The following is a 16,272-nucleotide window of genomic DNA, read 5'->3' as shown; positions in this document are numbered from 1 at the left end:
GAAATGAGAATGAGCACCAGTTATATTTTTACCTGTAGATTAAAAATCAAGACTATAAAGGAGAGAACACATTTCACATAGGGTTACATGCTCTGCAAATATTGATGAGATAAAATTATTTAAAAAGCAATTCCCAATGAAAATATTATCAGTTTTTCTTTCTGTTGATTTCTGTTGTTGTTTTTCTCTTTGCCTGCTGTCCCCCACTCCAGCTACACTCTCTTCACCACCCCCACTCCACCTCGATCTTCTCTGCCTAGATTTCCTGTACTAATTTTTCAACACTCAGCTGAGCCTGTACTGTGTGCTCCCAACCCCAACCTCCATGACCCTCCCGTGAAATATTTTCTGAAATAATGCGGTTACAGAGGCTTCTCTCTTTTCCTGTCACTTACTCAACCACCATTCCTTACAGATCCACAATTGTGACTAGCATGTGAGTTTCATCAGATCAATGACTGACCTTTATTTATCCTTAGAACTACTTTATCCATGCAACTATTTTTTAATACATAACTTATTCATTTTATGAGTACTGAACAAATTTGCATGTGCCTGCTTTTTAGATTCAGGAGAGATCACCCTTGCTTATCCTTTGGATTATGAAGACAAAGCCACCCCAAAGTCTTGGATATTATATTTTAGAGCTTATGACAATGAACGAATACATTCAACAACTGGGACAGTCACAGTGTTTCTACAAGATGTAAATGACAACCCACCTTGATGCTCACAGGATATTTACATGTAAGTTTTGATAGTAATTGTTTGGTCTTCAGATTTTGGCACAGAAAGAAGCAGGAGAAAAATAAATGGGTAAGCATTGTACCATCCCTGGAATGAAGGTGAAGCCTTTTGTTCTTTCCTTTATTTTCAGGCAATATGCATTTCCTCCCTGGTACAAATGTATCTGATTTATTAATTCTTTAAAAAGTTTAAAAATTAAAGCTAGAAAGGATTCCAATGGATCATTTTGTTTAGTTTCATGCTTTCAGGGAGATAAAAGAACTATTATATTAAAAATCATATATTTGTATAAATATAAAGCTATAATTCATTTTATATTTTACTGACATTAACTTAATGATAGCTCTAAAACCACATACAAACTTACCTTCTTTGTTCTGGCTTTTAAATTACACAGAAATTTAAAATGCAAGTATGATATGTTATTTCCACTATTAAAATGGAGTTCAGTTACTCACCAAGTTTACACAGTTAATACATAGTAGGTTGAATCCTGAAACCTCGATTTTCTGATCCTTAGTGTATTTTTCTCTACAGAATACTAGAGTGCTCAAAAAGACTTAACTTAGTCTAGGAGTAATCTGGTAACATATCTCATTCCAACAGTGTGTGATTACATAATTAATAATAGATTACATGATAATCTCATTAATAATTAATGATCATCCATTATAAGTAATATTGTTGATATTATAACATATTATATATCATATTTAAAAAAATCTGAGGAAAACCATAGTAATCCATGCTTCCTGCAACAAAAGACTATCTAGATGCACCTAAAATAAACTACATGCAGAATTTTGATAGTCCTGCAAGTTGAGCAATAAAAGCCCTTGCTTAATTAAAAATTTCACTTTCACAGCAGAAATGCTATTTTAAAATACATTATAAAAGGTTTTTGGTGGTCTCACCTTGAGTAACTTTCTCCCACTGAAAATAACATTTTATTAATACACATGCAGGGATATATTTGATCACTTTATAATAAAAAAGTCCAAAATACACATACAAAAAAGGTGTCATTGCTGTTATACTAAAAAATCAACTTTTAGTTTGTAAACTTTTTGCCAGAGATGTTCTGCTAAAAACCAAAAGGCCAAAGAAGAATTCTGTAGCCACTCCAACAGTTGTTTGCTTCTACTTTCTATTCCAGCTAGTAGTCTACAGATTCTTATTGGAGGGTATTAGAATTTTTTGTTTCTGAAACATTTTCCATGTTAACAAATTAGACAACACACCTTTTATTCCTCGATTATTTTAATTGTAAGGTATTTTAAATGCTTGACATTAGAAATATTCTTTTAAAACTGACAAAAATACAATTATAATTGTGTGTACTATTTAAGATACCACTGATTGCTGTTAAAAATAAATAAATAAATAACATACGTATATATCACTGGCTAAACCAATAAGCATTTCTTTGCCCCTCATGTAAAGTGTGGTGCAGGTTGGTGGACTCTACTGTGTGGCACTCCTCTATGCTGTGACTCAGGGGTCCTAGACTACTCAGTTGTTTGGCTTTGCAGTGTGTTGCCCTGTGCTCCCAACCACATGAAGAGAAAGTGAGAAAGACAGCATGTGGAAGGTACCCCCAAGTTTTAACCATCATTGATAGAACTGATATATAGCATTGCCACTTGCATTTCATTTGCCAGCACACCTCACATAGCCTACTACTGCAGTAGTTGTAGGAAACCTGGGATATATAGAGGGATATATGAATACTGGTAAGAATAAATAGTCCCTGCTAACCAGCAAAGTTAATAGTCAATAGTTCTGTTTCTTTGTTTTAAGTGAGAAAGAAATATATATTATCTGCCTTAAAAAAATGGAACATTTAACTTCAAGAGATCACATAGAGATCTAGGATTTATAAATATAAAATTATTAATCTTTAATACAAATTTCCATTTTGTTCAATGATCATATGTGTGCATAATACTAAAGTTGTTGCTTATTAATCCAGCATAATAGCAATTCAATTCCCTTAGTCTCAGCAAGGATGCCAAATAATTTCTTATCTTATACAATTTTTCATCAACACTATAATTTTCTTATTGGCAAAAGTGGTTATTTAAAATGTGAGCACATTTTAAAACTTCTTTTTATTAAATATTATCATCTACATAAATCTAGATTAACATGTTACACTACATTTTTCTCATATTCTACTCGTTACAGAACTGAACTTCCTGAAAACATCCCAGCTGAAACTCTTTTAGTCTCTCTAACTTGTACAGATAAGGACGGAACTGCTCCCAATAACAATATAACATATTATTTGATTATGGATGCTTTTTCAAATGAAACATTTACCCTCACAAACAATGAACTAAGAGTAAGTATTTTTAAGTTGCTCTTTGATTGTGTCCCTGTGATTAACCTTAGATAGAAAAAATTTCATTTTCATTATTATAAAATTCTTAATGAACTACAGTAATTCAAATAGCTGATGGCAGAATTTGTTCCTGGATATTTAATTGAACCTTAAATTGCCAACAACATATCTTAGTTTGAGATGAATGCTGGAATGCAATTTTGATCTTTGGAACTGAACTAGGAAGGTTATAAATTTCCCAGAACACATGGCTTTATAATAAAATACTGTCTATTTCTTTGGAATGTGTCAAACTACTGAAACGGGATACCCCAGCCTTGGGGTATGGCCTTCACCAGGGACCACCCTCTTCAACCCAGTATTTCCCTGTCTCCTGTCCATATCACTACCACAATTACTTTTAATAAATATATTCAATAACTGTCAAATATAGTATATGAAGAGAATTAATGTGGATAGTTTATTACTGTATTCTGGGATGTACCATAGCTCAAATATTTTACTAATTAAAGAAATCTGGAACTTTATTTCCAATAAATTTTGAGACCTAGGTCAGGCTAAGTGGTGTTATATTTGCATAATTTTAAAAGAATAGGTGGGGTTAGATTAGATATTGTGTTCAACAAAGATTTCTGGGTAATGGTTGAACATTGCTATAATAAAAGCTGTTCAAACCCATGTTGAGTTTGTTATCATTAACTGATAAGAAACCAAACATGGGCTGGATGTGTAGACACAGGTAACAAACACTTCTTTTTCACCTTATTTTGATACTGAATTCATTGTAATTGGACTTCTTTCCAAGTTGCACTTCATATAAACCCTGAATTTTATCATTTTCTGTCTTATATTTTGTGGCTGAGATGCACAGAACCACTCTCACAATCTTACAATGGATGTCCTTCACCTCTGCCTTTTTGTCCTGGTGTTCATGCTATTCATACTGCTAGAAATTTCTCCTCAGTTATGTTGTGTCCCCAGTACTCACACACTTTTGCATAACCTTCATGGCTTTGTTTAGCAATTGTTTCTTTTAAGAGCTATCCTTGATATTTCTTCTCCCTCTTGTCTGGATTAGGCGTGTCTCATTGGGTTCTTGCAGCATTTTGTATCTCTCTCACCATAGCACTAATCACACATTCCATCTGTTTCAGCCATTAGATTGTAAAAGAAAAAAATCTGTTGTAAACTAGTTTCTGACATATATTCAGTGTTTTTGGATATATATATTTATTAATGACCAGTTAATGGGTACAAATCTTCCATGTGATAGAAGAAATAAGACCTAGCATTTGATCAGCAGGGTGACACTAGTTTACAGTAATCCATTGCATAATTCAAAATAGCTAGAAGAAAACAATATAGATATTTTTAGCATAAAGAAAAGATAAATATTTAAGATATATGGATATCCCAATTACACTGATTTTGATCTTCACAAATTATACCAATGTATTACATTGTTGCATGTACCCCAAAATATGTACATTATGTATCAATAAAAAATAAATTAAAAATACTGAATGAATTAGTAAATAAAATGAACAGAAGTATACTGTAAAAATCATATTTGTAAGGCAGTGACAGGAGTTAGAAATATATTATTGCCAGATGCATCAATGCCACATTTTCATAATTTCTTGCAACTAGAAGACATTGTTGATACGACTTATCAAAACAGATACTTGTAAACTATATATATTTCATTTGTATCCTGATAATGTTGGAAAATAATACAATATCAAAAATATCCTCAAATAGGAATATGAAGAACATGGCACTGAGTAACATTTCTTTGAATCTCCCCTCTTCATGCAATTCTAACAAGAATAAAGCAAATAAAGCAAGCACACAAAATACATGAGCAAACAACAACAAAATTTTTGTAGTGAACCTGTCCTAATTTTACAAAAACCATAAAACCAGCCACATAAATTTCCTGGAAGCCAAACCATTGAACCAGAGTATCTTATGATGGCTTTTTCTACCTTTGTCTGAGAATTATGAAATACTAATGTTCATTAAATTCACTTGCATATGGTATACCCCTTTTTTTCCCAGTTATTATTATTATTGGAATGAGAACAATAGTATTTTTCTCAAAGGGTGATTAAGCTCAGAAAGAATCATAAAGTGGCACCATCCTTATCTTAATAAAGCAGCCAGAGAAAAGAAGCTAGTGTATAGAAAAAGAAACTGACATAATTTTAGTGCTTAGGGAATAAAACATTTACTAGAAGAACATAGAAAAAATATGTGTTTGACTTTCCAACGATGTTTGAATTTTAAACTCATAAAAGGGCATACTTAAAATACAAATTTTTTTTAAATTAGAAATAAAATTGATTTGTTCTTAGATGCCATACATTGGCATGTGTATTATATTAATGAGATAAAAAAAGTTTAGCAGTCACTCAAAAATATTATTTACAATAAGCACCAAGAGTTTTATGTTAAAATAATTATTACAGCTCTAGTAGACTAGTAGATATTAACTTTAAATTTACCTTTACTCATTGGGGAATGATATTCACCAGGGTACCAGTGATAGCCATGTAATTGTAATGTTTAAGAATGAATTACTATTTAATGAATCCAGATGATTTCATATGCAATATATTGAATTTATTAATAAAATAATAAAAAATGAATATTTCTTTAAGTCAGTATTACTAATCATGTATTCTATGAGGTTATTTCTCGTTAATGAGCACTGACCTGAAAAATCACCCCAATATATTTTTACTAGTCAGTTCATTTTTTAATTACTATTTTATGATGTAATATTTGATATTAGATAACATAAGTAACATATTTGCAAGTAATAAAGCGTAGCAATAAAATGAACCCCTGAACCCATCATCTCACTTCAGAATTAGAATATTACTAACAGCTGTGCTGCTACCCTTTTCCATACCTCTGCTTGTCTGCTAGAAGCAAACAATATCCTGAATTTTGTGTTTGTCATTGACTTGGGGATTTTATAGTTTTGCTATCAATGTACATATTACTAGATAACATTGTTATATTTGCTAAGTTCTTGAGCTTTAAAAAAGTAGTATCATTTCTATGTAGTCTTCTGTGAATTGATATTTAATTCATTATGTGTTTAAGACTCATTATTGTTTAGGGGGTACTTGTTTATCATGTCTGTGATCTATCTGTCTATTTATCATCTACCTGTGTATCTATGTATCTGTCTCTCTACCTCAGTCACTCAGTTGCTGTAATGTTTCATTGTATTCCTTAATATTCCATTGTGTGACTATAACCATTCTCCCATTGGTAGAGATTTTAATTTCCTCCTGGTTTTTGCATGTTATGCATATCATTGTAGTGAACATTATTGTGTATTTCTCTTAGTGCTCCCAGAACAGAACTGCCACCTTATAATGTATTTAAATGTTCAACTATATGCGTTAGTGCCACATTGCTTTCCAAAGAGGCTGTACCAGCTTGTACTTTCATGTGAAATGTATAAGCATTGCTCTTGAGCAATATTTTTATCATAATAACTGCTACTGTCACATAGTTTAACACACTTTTGCCTGATTGATAATGCGATTGCACATCTTTTCATATATTCACCAATTCTGTGGATATTCCTGTTTCCTTTGTGTGAAATGCATAATCACCTATTAACCCATTCTTGTTTTGTTATTTTTATTGTTGGTGTGATACACTCTGATATTTTGGAAAATATCCTATATTTTCTTGTAAATATGTTAAAAAGTGGCCTTTCATATTTAAGTTTTTCTAAATGTAAAAGAACTTATTTTGTGGTGGGCAGTAAAGTAGAAATTCAATTAATTATTCTTCAGTATTTGGAGCACCTACTCTCACAGTGATACTTCTGCAAAGACCTCTAATGCTATTTCTGACATTTATAGAATTTCCATAGATGATGTGTCTGCCTTTGGCTATTTCCCTGTTGTAGCTGTAGTTCTTTTTATTGTTAAATTTATTTCTATGTTTTCAGATTACCTTACTATCTATGGATAAGAAAAGGCATACAATAAATTTACAAAATTATTACTGATGTGAATTATCAACTTCCTGACTGATATCTGGTTCAGTGCCATTTTTCTCCATGTTACTTTTCTTTATATATTTGGAATATAGACTGCAGAATTCAAATATTGGGAAGTACCTTAGAGATCACATAATATGATACTTCATTCATGAAGAAACTGTTTTCTCCCATTTGACTAATTCATTTATAGGCTCCAATTTCTACTATTCTGGGGACATTGTAGAATTTTTAAGAAAACAGTTTTATTCACCTATTTTTTTTGCAGCAACTCAGTATCTAGTTGCTACACATAACTTCCCTCTCTAATGGGTATTGGAGATAAAAATAGTTTGTTGAGAAAAATAGTTAATGTGAATGTGGGTGAGGTACAAAAAAGACTTCAGAAGAACTGAACACACAGCACACAATCACATTCTTTCCACTCCTTCCCTTGAAAGGCCTCAGACCTACTCTAGGCTACAACCACCCTGAGGATTGTGTGATTATGAATTAGCTGGAAAGGAGAAGACTCTTACCAATGCCTTTTGTATTTAACATTATTAAAGATCCTGAAAGCATCATGCCTGCCCCACACATTCTTCCCAGGAGAGTAAAGTAAAAGAGCAAAAATATGAGATGCTTTGACCTCTCCCAGCAGAATGGATTTCAAGTTTTGTTTTTGCGTTAAGTTTGAAGCTTGCAATTCAAAGCTTGCTGCCAACAGATTATTTCCACTAATACTAACCCAGATCTAACTCATTTTCAAAGAACACAAATTCATGACGGCTACTTTTTACACATTATAGTAACTATTTACAAGGAGAAACTATGGAACAAGAAAACAGCAATCGATGATGAATGAATCAGTGTGAACAAATGAACATGTAATATGACACCCTACTTTTGCTCTTACAGTGTATGGTAATAATTACAAAGTGTCAGAATATACAGTAATATCATCTTAGGTGTACAATCAATTTATAGCTGTATATTATATAAAACTTTGCTCTGCAGAACAGTATGGAATACACTAGCTACATGTGCCTTTGAGCTTATGAGCTATGTTTTGTCCAAATTAAGATATGCTACAGTTTTCAATGAAGCAATGAATTTCATAGAATTACTATGAATAAACAAATGTAAACATCATAACAATATTTTTATATTGATTGTAATTTAAAATGGTAGTATTTTGGATATTTTTGATTAAAATAATTCATTAAAATTAATTTTACCTGTTTGTATTATTTTTAAATATGGCTACTAGAAAAGTTAAATTTCATATATGGCACATATTTATAGCTCATGTTATATTCCTACTGGATAGTCCTGTTATAGAATATCACTTTCACTAATTTGTTACCTATATAAGTTTCATATGTCTTCATTTGGGATTCACATAAATGACAAAATAAATGTTTAACCAAAGAAAAGAAAATGAACCATTGATATACTGTTTTGAATCTACAGATTGGACCTACACATCTGGATTTTGATAATGCTATTTTTGCAGGAATGCATTTCAAATATACATTGTTTGTGAAAGTGTCTGACAAGGGAAGTCCTGTACTATCAAGTAAGAACTTACTAATTTGAAATATTAAAATAGTTTGACATAGAAAACACCCAGTACATTTAAAAATCTGAGTTTATTATAAGTATTCTAATAATCTGTTAGAATAAACTATGCAATATATTATTCTTATAATAACTTATTTAGTGCTTATGCACAGCTATTTAAAACCTGAAAGCCTACATAAAAACAAACTAGAGGAGAGAATGACACCCAAATGTTTAATATAGCACATTATAGTTATTTAAAGACAATGTCAAAAATAAACATTTCTAGAATGCTTGTGTATTTAAAATATTTCTCAAGGAATTATTTGTTCTGCTTTAGAGAAAATATTAATATTCAGATTCTCATACTAAATTGCATTCTTTCATTATTTATTATGCTGAAGTATTTTAATTATATATTTCAATTGGTGAATACTATGGTCAGCTTTTGGAAACTACGGTTTTTGATACAGAATACTAGCATTTAAATATAAACACACCATAAAAGACAATTGCTTTGACAGGTGTTCAAAAAACTCAATAGACTGTTCTAATCCTCAACTTATTTTCAAGTGCTCTGTAATTGAAAAGGTAATAATTTAATATTAAAATATATCAACATATATGTACTTGTAAAATTTATGCCATGAGATTTTAGAATATAAAATAATATGATAATATGAGGTGTTAATTAAAAAGGAAAAGAAAAAGGAAGGATTATTGAATAAGACACATTATTGCCTTAGCTACATATTTTATGTGCTTTTTTCTCCATAGCAATCATTACAGTCATCGTAAGTGTGAGTTGCATAAATGAACTGAATCCAGTTGGAACTGCATCGGCATTCACCTTCAGTGTATTTGAAAATAGTCCAGTTGATACACTAGTTGGAAAAGTTACATTTATTGATGCAGACTGGTCATTTAATAATATGAAATATACCATTGTTGGAGGCAATTTAGGAACACCTCCCAAATTTTACATTGAACCAGATACAGGTATCATAAAATGCTGATATCAATTAATCATAAAAGTAAAGAGTTCATATACACTCAGTGGAAATTTATTTAGAATCTGTGATCATGAGAATATCTTTCTCTTGAACTATTTAATGTTCACCTGGATTTCTTAGCTGTATCGATAAATTTTTTTTTATTGTATTTTAGGTTCTGGGGTGCATGTGCAGATCATGCAGGATTAGGTACACACATAGCAAAGTGGTTTGCTGCCTCCATCCCTACTTCACCTACATCTGGCATTTCTCCCCATGTTATCCCTCCCCAACCTCCCCACCCCCCCTGCTGTCCCTCCCTCGCTCCCCTCCAACAGACCCCAGTGTGTGATGCTCCCTGCCTTGTGTCTTATTGTTCTTATTGTTCGTCACCCGCCTATGAGTGAGAACACGTGGTGTTTGATTTTCTGTTCTTGTGTCAGTTTGCTGAGAATGACGGTTTCCAGATTCATCCATGTCCCTACAAAGGACACAAACACATCATTTTTTATGGCTGCATAGCATTCCATGGTGTATATATGCCACATTTTCCTTGTCCAGCCTATTGACAATGGGCATTTGGGTTGGTTCCAGGTCTTTGCTATTGTAAACAGTGCCGCTTTGAACATACATGTGCATGTGACTTTATAATAGAATGATTTATAATCCTCTCGGTATATGCCCAGTAATAGGATTGCTGGGCCAAATGGAATTTCTATTTTTAGGTCCTTAAGGAAGCGCTACACTGTCTTCCACAATGGTTGAACTAGTTTACACTCCCACAAACAGTGTAAAAGTGTTCCTATTTCTTCACATCCTCTCCAGCATCTGTTGTCTCCAGGTTTTTTAATGATCTTACCTAAGGCAAAGTGCTGAAGCTTTGATCTTTGCTATATTCAACTTCAGAAAGCCTATGCATATGTGCTCTTCCATGTATCCAAGAACGTGACTTAACAAGTGACTAAAATAGTGTATACGTTAATACCTGTTATAATTTTGCTGCTGAATTACACTTTAGGGGTATGAATATATAATGAATTCATTTGTATTAGTTAATTTCTATTATTATAATGATTTCATTTATAGAATTAATAATATAGAACAAACTGAAAATATTTATTAATCCTGGGATAACAGGTCTCCCTTTATTTTTGTGTCAGGAGTGATAAAGCTATTAGATTCACTAGACAGAGAAATTGAATCACAGTACAAAATATCTGTGAGAGTAACAGACTTGGACAATGATGCCATCCCTGACCCTTTCAAGCAGAGAAGTGGTACTGCTCATGTGACCATCAATGTTCTGGTAAGAATGAGTCACTGCTTGTGACATTGTTATCTCTTTGGAAGCACATTCTTGAGAAATATAAATGAGGGAAAGTTGTAATCATTACATTTCAGAGCCCTCAGTATGGATCTAAATTCAGAGAGTAGTATGTTCGTCCAAAAATATTCTAACGGTAAAATACATTGACAGAATTGTCATTATATACAAATTAACCCGTGTGACTTCTAAATTAATTTTATTGTCTTACAAATCTGAACTTAGATGTAAAGTGAGGATACCTCTGGTTGTATTTCAGAAGTTACTGGAAGGATTATTTTGTGGTTAAACATATTTCCATAAGCAAGCAAACATACGATCTAGAGTTTTAAGAAGTTCCTTTGATATATTTTAATCTGTTTCTTGGTTTGTCTGTTTTTTCTCACCCTCTCTGGTTTTCATAGAGGAAATATCTTAATATTTTTTACTAACAAAGATTCTAAGAGATCAGCCTCAGAACCTCACAAACACGATGACATGAAGTATACAGGCAAGAAATTCTAAGTTTTTTTTAAAAAAATTAATACAAGAATATATTTTACTTGGCTTGTCCAAGACTTACGTCAATAAAATTATGTACATTACTTTCATTGGCAGAAGTATATAGAAGGAAAAATTTGCCTTTATAGATAGTGCCAATTTTTTTTTTTAATCTTATGATTTTGTTTATACTCTTTTTTTTTTTTTTTTTTTTTTTGCTGCTTGAGAACAGTAAGAATTCTAACACTGGATCCTATGGAAATATTTAAAACCAAAAACATTGTTTAGAGCCTGTGCATACTTTTGCATGGTGAACACTTTCATATGTGTTCTTAGTGAGCTAAAATAGTTAGCGCTAGTCATGACTCAGTGTTACAATCCCTACTTTAGGCTTACTATGTCTGGAAAACACAATAAGCCAGGCCAAAAGTCTTTGTATGGAGAAGTTTAGTAAACTGACTTGAATGGCTTCAACCATGACTCAGAGGATGTCATAAGCTAATAAACTTACTCTCCTTAGGCCAGCTTTCAATAAGACATCCCAATACACTCTGAGTTACAGTTTCTCAGTAGATGTTCTTCGTATTTGCATTTCTGCAAAGTTATGTGTCACTTTCACACACTATTTTGTGTGTGAATTCCTACGTTCCAATAGGTAAGAGAACAAACAATCTCTGTTCTTCATCTATAAAAACATTCACATTTTTTCTCTAACGTGACTAGAAGGATTGGTTTAGAAAAGAATACTTGATTTCTCAAGACCAGGCAAAAGATTATATATTTCCCACTGTCAGATGGGTAAGCTTAACTTTGCCAAAGACACTTTACTAAATTTAAATACCTTTTCTCTGAAAAATACTTCCAATCAAGCTTTGGGTGGAAGGTATCAAAATGCTTCATTTAGAAAAAATAGGTGAAAGCCAAAATTCTCTAGTACAATGGAATTTTTTATACTACATTTTGTTCAAAAAAAGATTGATGCTGACATATGAAGGTAAACACAATAGAGTAATATTACATAAAGCCAGGGCAATGGATAAATTTTTTCTGTAAGAATAAACAACAAAAATGTATGTTATTTATAAATAAAAGTTCCATACTGTTGATTATCCATCCCCTCTCAATTCACATATTGAAGCCATAAGTCCTAGTGTGATTGCATTTGGAAATTATTCTTATTTGTATTTGGAGGTAATTAGGATTAGATGAAGAAATGAAGGTGAGAACATGGTCTGATGGTATTAGTCTCCTTATAAGAAAAGATACCAGAAAACTTGCTCTCCCCCTCTGCCATGTGAGGACACAATGAGAAGGTGGCTCCTTGCAAACCAGAAAGAGAGCTTTCACCAGACACTGAACATTATCTTGGACTTTCCAACCTCTAGAACTGTGAGAAAGTAATTTCTTTTGTTTAAGCCATGCTGTATATGGTATTTTGTAATGGTTGTTCAAAGTATCCTAAGAGAAATACCAATTTTGGTTTAGCAAACATAAAAATATTAGAAAGTTGTAGCATTAAAATATATATTTCTAGTAAATAATAGGTACATATATATATAAATATATAAATGGAAAATAATAGTAAGTCTAGGATCCAATATATAAAATAGTAGGTTAATGATAAATGAGGTTAGAATAAGAACCCATTTTGGAAAACATTGAACAATATTTCCTACTTTAGGAAGATAATTAATATGTAAAATAATAAACTTTAACATGAAGAAATGTACAAAAATAATTATGAAATGTTAATTTAGGGAGGGCCATCATCACAAGGCAAGCATCAATTGTCATTATATGGAAATTAACCTGCTGTGGCACCTAAGTGAGGTCTAACTGCAAAGACAGTTAACCTGTCTTCAGTCCAAAAATAGCATAGAGCAAATTAAAAAGGAAACAAAAAATTAGCAAAAATGTATTTGAAGCATTTATAAAAGAATTTCAATTAATATTTTTAGTCAAGAACTTTTTAAAATCAGAAAAAATCTCAACAGGAAATGAAAGTTAATATATAAAAAATATCACCAACTTTACTAGCAAGTTAAGAAAGAAAAATGAAGCAATCAAATTTATTTTTTGTATTGAATTATAAAATAAAGCAGATGATATTTTTTGTTGGACTTGGTATGGGGAATTGACAACTCATTTCTCTGGGAATTCAAATTGAAGTGGTACAAGGTTTTTCTGAAGGTTTTTGGCAACACATACAAATTAGTATTCACGTTTTATGTGTGAAGAAGCACTTTGTTCATAAAACGATTGACACTGACATATGAAGGTAAACACAATAGAGTAATATTACATAAAGTCAGGGCAATGGATGAATTTTATCTGTAAGAATAAACAACAAAATTTTTTGTTATTTATAAATAAAAGTTCAATACTGTTATGGACTGAATGATTATCTCTCCCCTCTCAATTCACACATGGAAGTCATAACTCCCAGTGTGACTGTATTTGGAAATATTTGTATTTATATATGGAGGTAATTAGGATTAGATGAAGAAATGAAGATGAGAACATGGTTTGGGGAATTAGTTAAATAACCAGCCTAGCACGGTTATTGAGAGTAGAGCCAACCCTTAGTCCTAGCCCTTTAGTCACAATACTCTTCTATTATTTGAAAACAACATAACCACGAAGACTACTCTCAGTGATTCCTGTGGTGGAAAATATCTCAAGTCATAGCAATCATTATTTTCTAAACATCTGAACATGTGTCATAGATGATTTTCCATGTGATTAAGTATTTTTCTCCGCATGATCTCTATGTCTTTTGAAAATTTTAATTGAAGCAATTCTGGTATAGAGTATCTACCTTTCATTTCTAAAATAACAAACAACAACAAAAGACTCCTAATATAGCACCCAAAAAACGTGTATACAAGATTCTGCTGTATCCTACCAGATAAACTAATTTCAAAATGTATGTTAGCATGTCTTAATGAGATAAACTTTACAGATGCCATTAGCTATTGCCAACTTCAAATTTGTTATTACTAATTGATTTATTGATCTGAAGTCATGTTTCTAAGAAAACTCTTAGGTCATGATAATAAAGTGCACCATGCTGATAAACTGATTGCTAGAAAATGCATATTCCACAGAAACAGGAATTGTGGGGGCGATACGACTTTGTTTTGACAAAATCAGGCACCACATTTTCAAGGAACATTTTAAAAGGAAGGGAAGTTCAGAACACATATCACTTTCACCATATAGATAATTATCACCTGTTTTAAATAAAAAGGCGATTCCTAACCACTATGACTCCCAAGAATATTTGAAATCTCTCTTGGCTATTGTCATTACCTAATGACATCTACTCATCTGCTTTTATTCTTGGATCATAGCATCAGCTTTAACAACTCTGGATTTTGAATTCAATTTAATTCATCCTTTACTCTCTTCTGTACCTATTAGTATTCTACTTATATGTTAAAGCCCAATATATTCCTTTTACATGAAGCCTTACCTTTTAAATACAGTGTAAACACTGGGCCAAACTGTATTGTGGTGCCTGTACTCATTCTGAAAACTAACTTCTCTGCTTTCAAAAAGCCTGCAGCCTGGTATAGTCATTCTTATCCAGGGTACATGTCACCCACTAAGATACTGGTATGAAAGATGCTCCATTTGGGGTTATAAGATCTACAAATTTGTTTCAAGTGTAAATTATAGATAAGTTACAAAAGAACAAATTAGGTCTTGCCTAATTTGTGTGCTGCCTCCTGCTGCTCCTGATCCTAGTGTTAACAGTGGGGAGGGTGTCCAGGTTCTTGGTGTCTTGAACAAAGCATTGGACAAAACACACAAACAAGGCAAGGAAGGAATGATGGGTTATGGTAAAAATGAAAGTACATTCCACAGTGTGGGAGTGGGCCTCAGCACAGGAGCTCAAAGACCCTGTTACAGAATTTTGAGGAGTTTAAATACCCTCTATGTAAATGAAGAGGATGAAGTTAAGCTAAGTCATTTACTTGGCCTACAGACCTATGGAAAGGATATTTCCTGTCATAACTGAAATGTGAATAGGCTTATGTTCCCTGCCTCCAGACCTTATTTTCCTGCCTTATCTCTCTGCTGAGAGATGTCAACCCATAAATCTTAATGGGAGGCAGAGGGACCGACAGTCTTTTTTCTGTAACTGCTTCATGCTGGCTTGGGCCATAGTCCCTACATGTTGGGGATGACAGAACTCACCCTCCTCTGACTAGTGGAGACAAGGTAGCTTCTTGATGGCAAGGTGTGGTATCTTCACCTGGAACTGGCTGGAATCTTTGTTGCATGATCATCTGAAGGTGGATGGTCTCTAGGTGAGAGGAAATGAATTTGGTTAAAAGATTTAATAGGGGCCGGGCACAGTGGCTTATGCCTGTAATCCCAGCATTTTGGAAGGCAGAGACGGAAAAATCACCTGAGGTCAGGAGTTCAAGACCAGCCAGGTCAACATGGCGAAACTCTGTCTCTACTAAAATACAAAAAAATTAGCCGGGTGTGGTGGCATGCGCCTATAGTTCCAGCTACCTAGGAGGCTGGGGTAGGGAAATTGCTTGAATCCAGGAAGCAGAGGTTGCAGTGAGTCGAGATCATGTCACTACACTCCAGCATGGCTACAGAGCGAGACTCCGTCTAAAAAAAAGAAAAGAAAAGAAAGGAAAGGAAAGGAAAGGGAAATACACTGTAGCATAATAATGTGTTATAACATCAGCCCTCTTGCATGGGAAAACTTTATACAACCAGAAAACATGCATTGAAGATAACAGTTGAATAAAATCTGTTTATAAAATGTTTAAATGGCTCACCAGGTGAC

At 32.7% G+C, this 16,272-nt stretch overlaps 1 protein-coding gene and 1 long non-coding RNA gene across 2 annotated transcripts; one reads left to right on the top strand and one right to left on the bottom strand.

Annotated features, from left to right (window-relative positions):
- Window positions 1–634: 634 nt before the first annotated feature.
- Window positions 635–10,985, top strand: LOC116549897 (desmocollin-2-like). Its single transcript, XM_032275619.1, has 4 exons — window positions 635–747; window positions 8,574–8,679; window positions 9,441–9,662; window positions 10,816–10,985. Exons 1-4 carry the CDS (start codon window positions 727–729, stop codon window positions 10,983–10,985), a joined length of 519 nt encoding a protein of 172 aa, XP_032131510.1. The 5' UTR covers window positions 635–726.
- A 2,515-nt stretch (window positions 10,986–13,500) lies between these two features.
- On the bottom strand, window positions 13,501–15,773 carry LOC116550026. Its single transcript, XR_004268208.1, has 2 exons — window positions 15,663–15,773; window positions 13,501–13,790 (listed from the first exon to the last, which is right to left on the bottom strand). It is a non-coding gene; the product is annotated as an uncharacterized LOC116550026 (long non-coding RNA).
- Between the last annotated feature and the right edge of the window lie 499 nt (window positions 15,774–16,272).

This window comes from Sapajus apella, unplaced genomic scaffold, assembly GCF_009761245.1.
Source record: "Sapajus apella isolate SASKATOON/1434 unplaced genomic scaffold, GSC_monkey_1.0 scaffold7, whole genome shotgun sequence".
NCBI classification, from domain to species: Eukaryota; Metazoa; Chordata; class Mammalia; order Primates; family Cebidae; genus Sapajus; species Sapajus apella.
The sequence above is the reverse complement of the archived record's forward strand: the minus strand, read 5'-3'. Positions and strand labels throughout refer to the sequence as shown.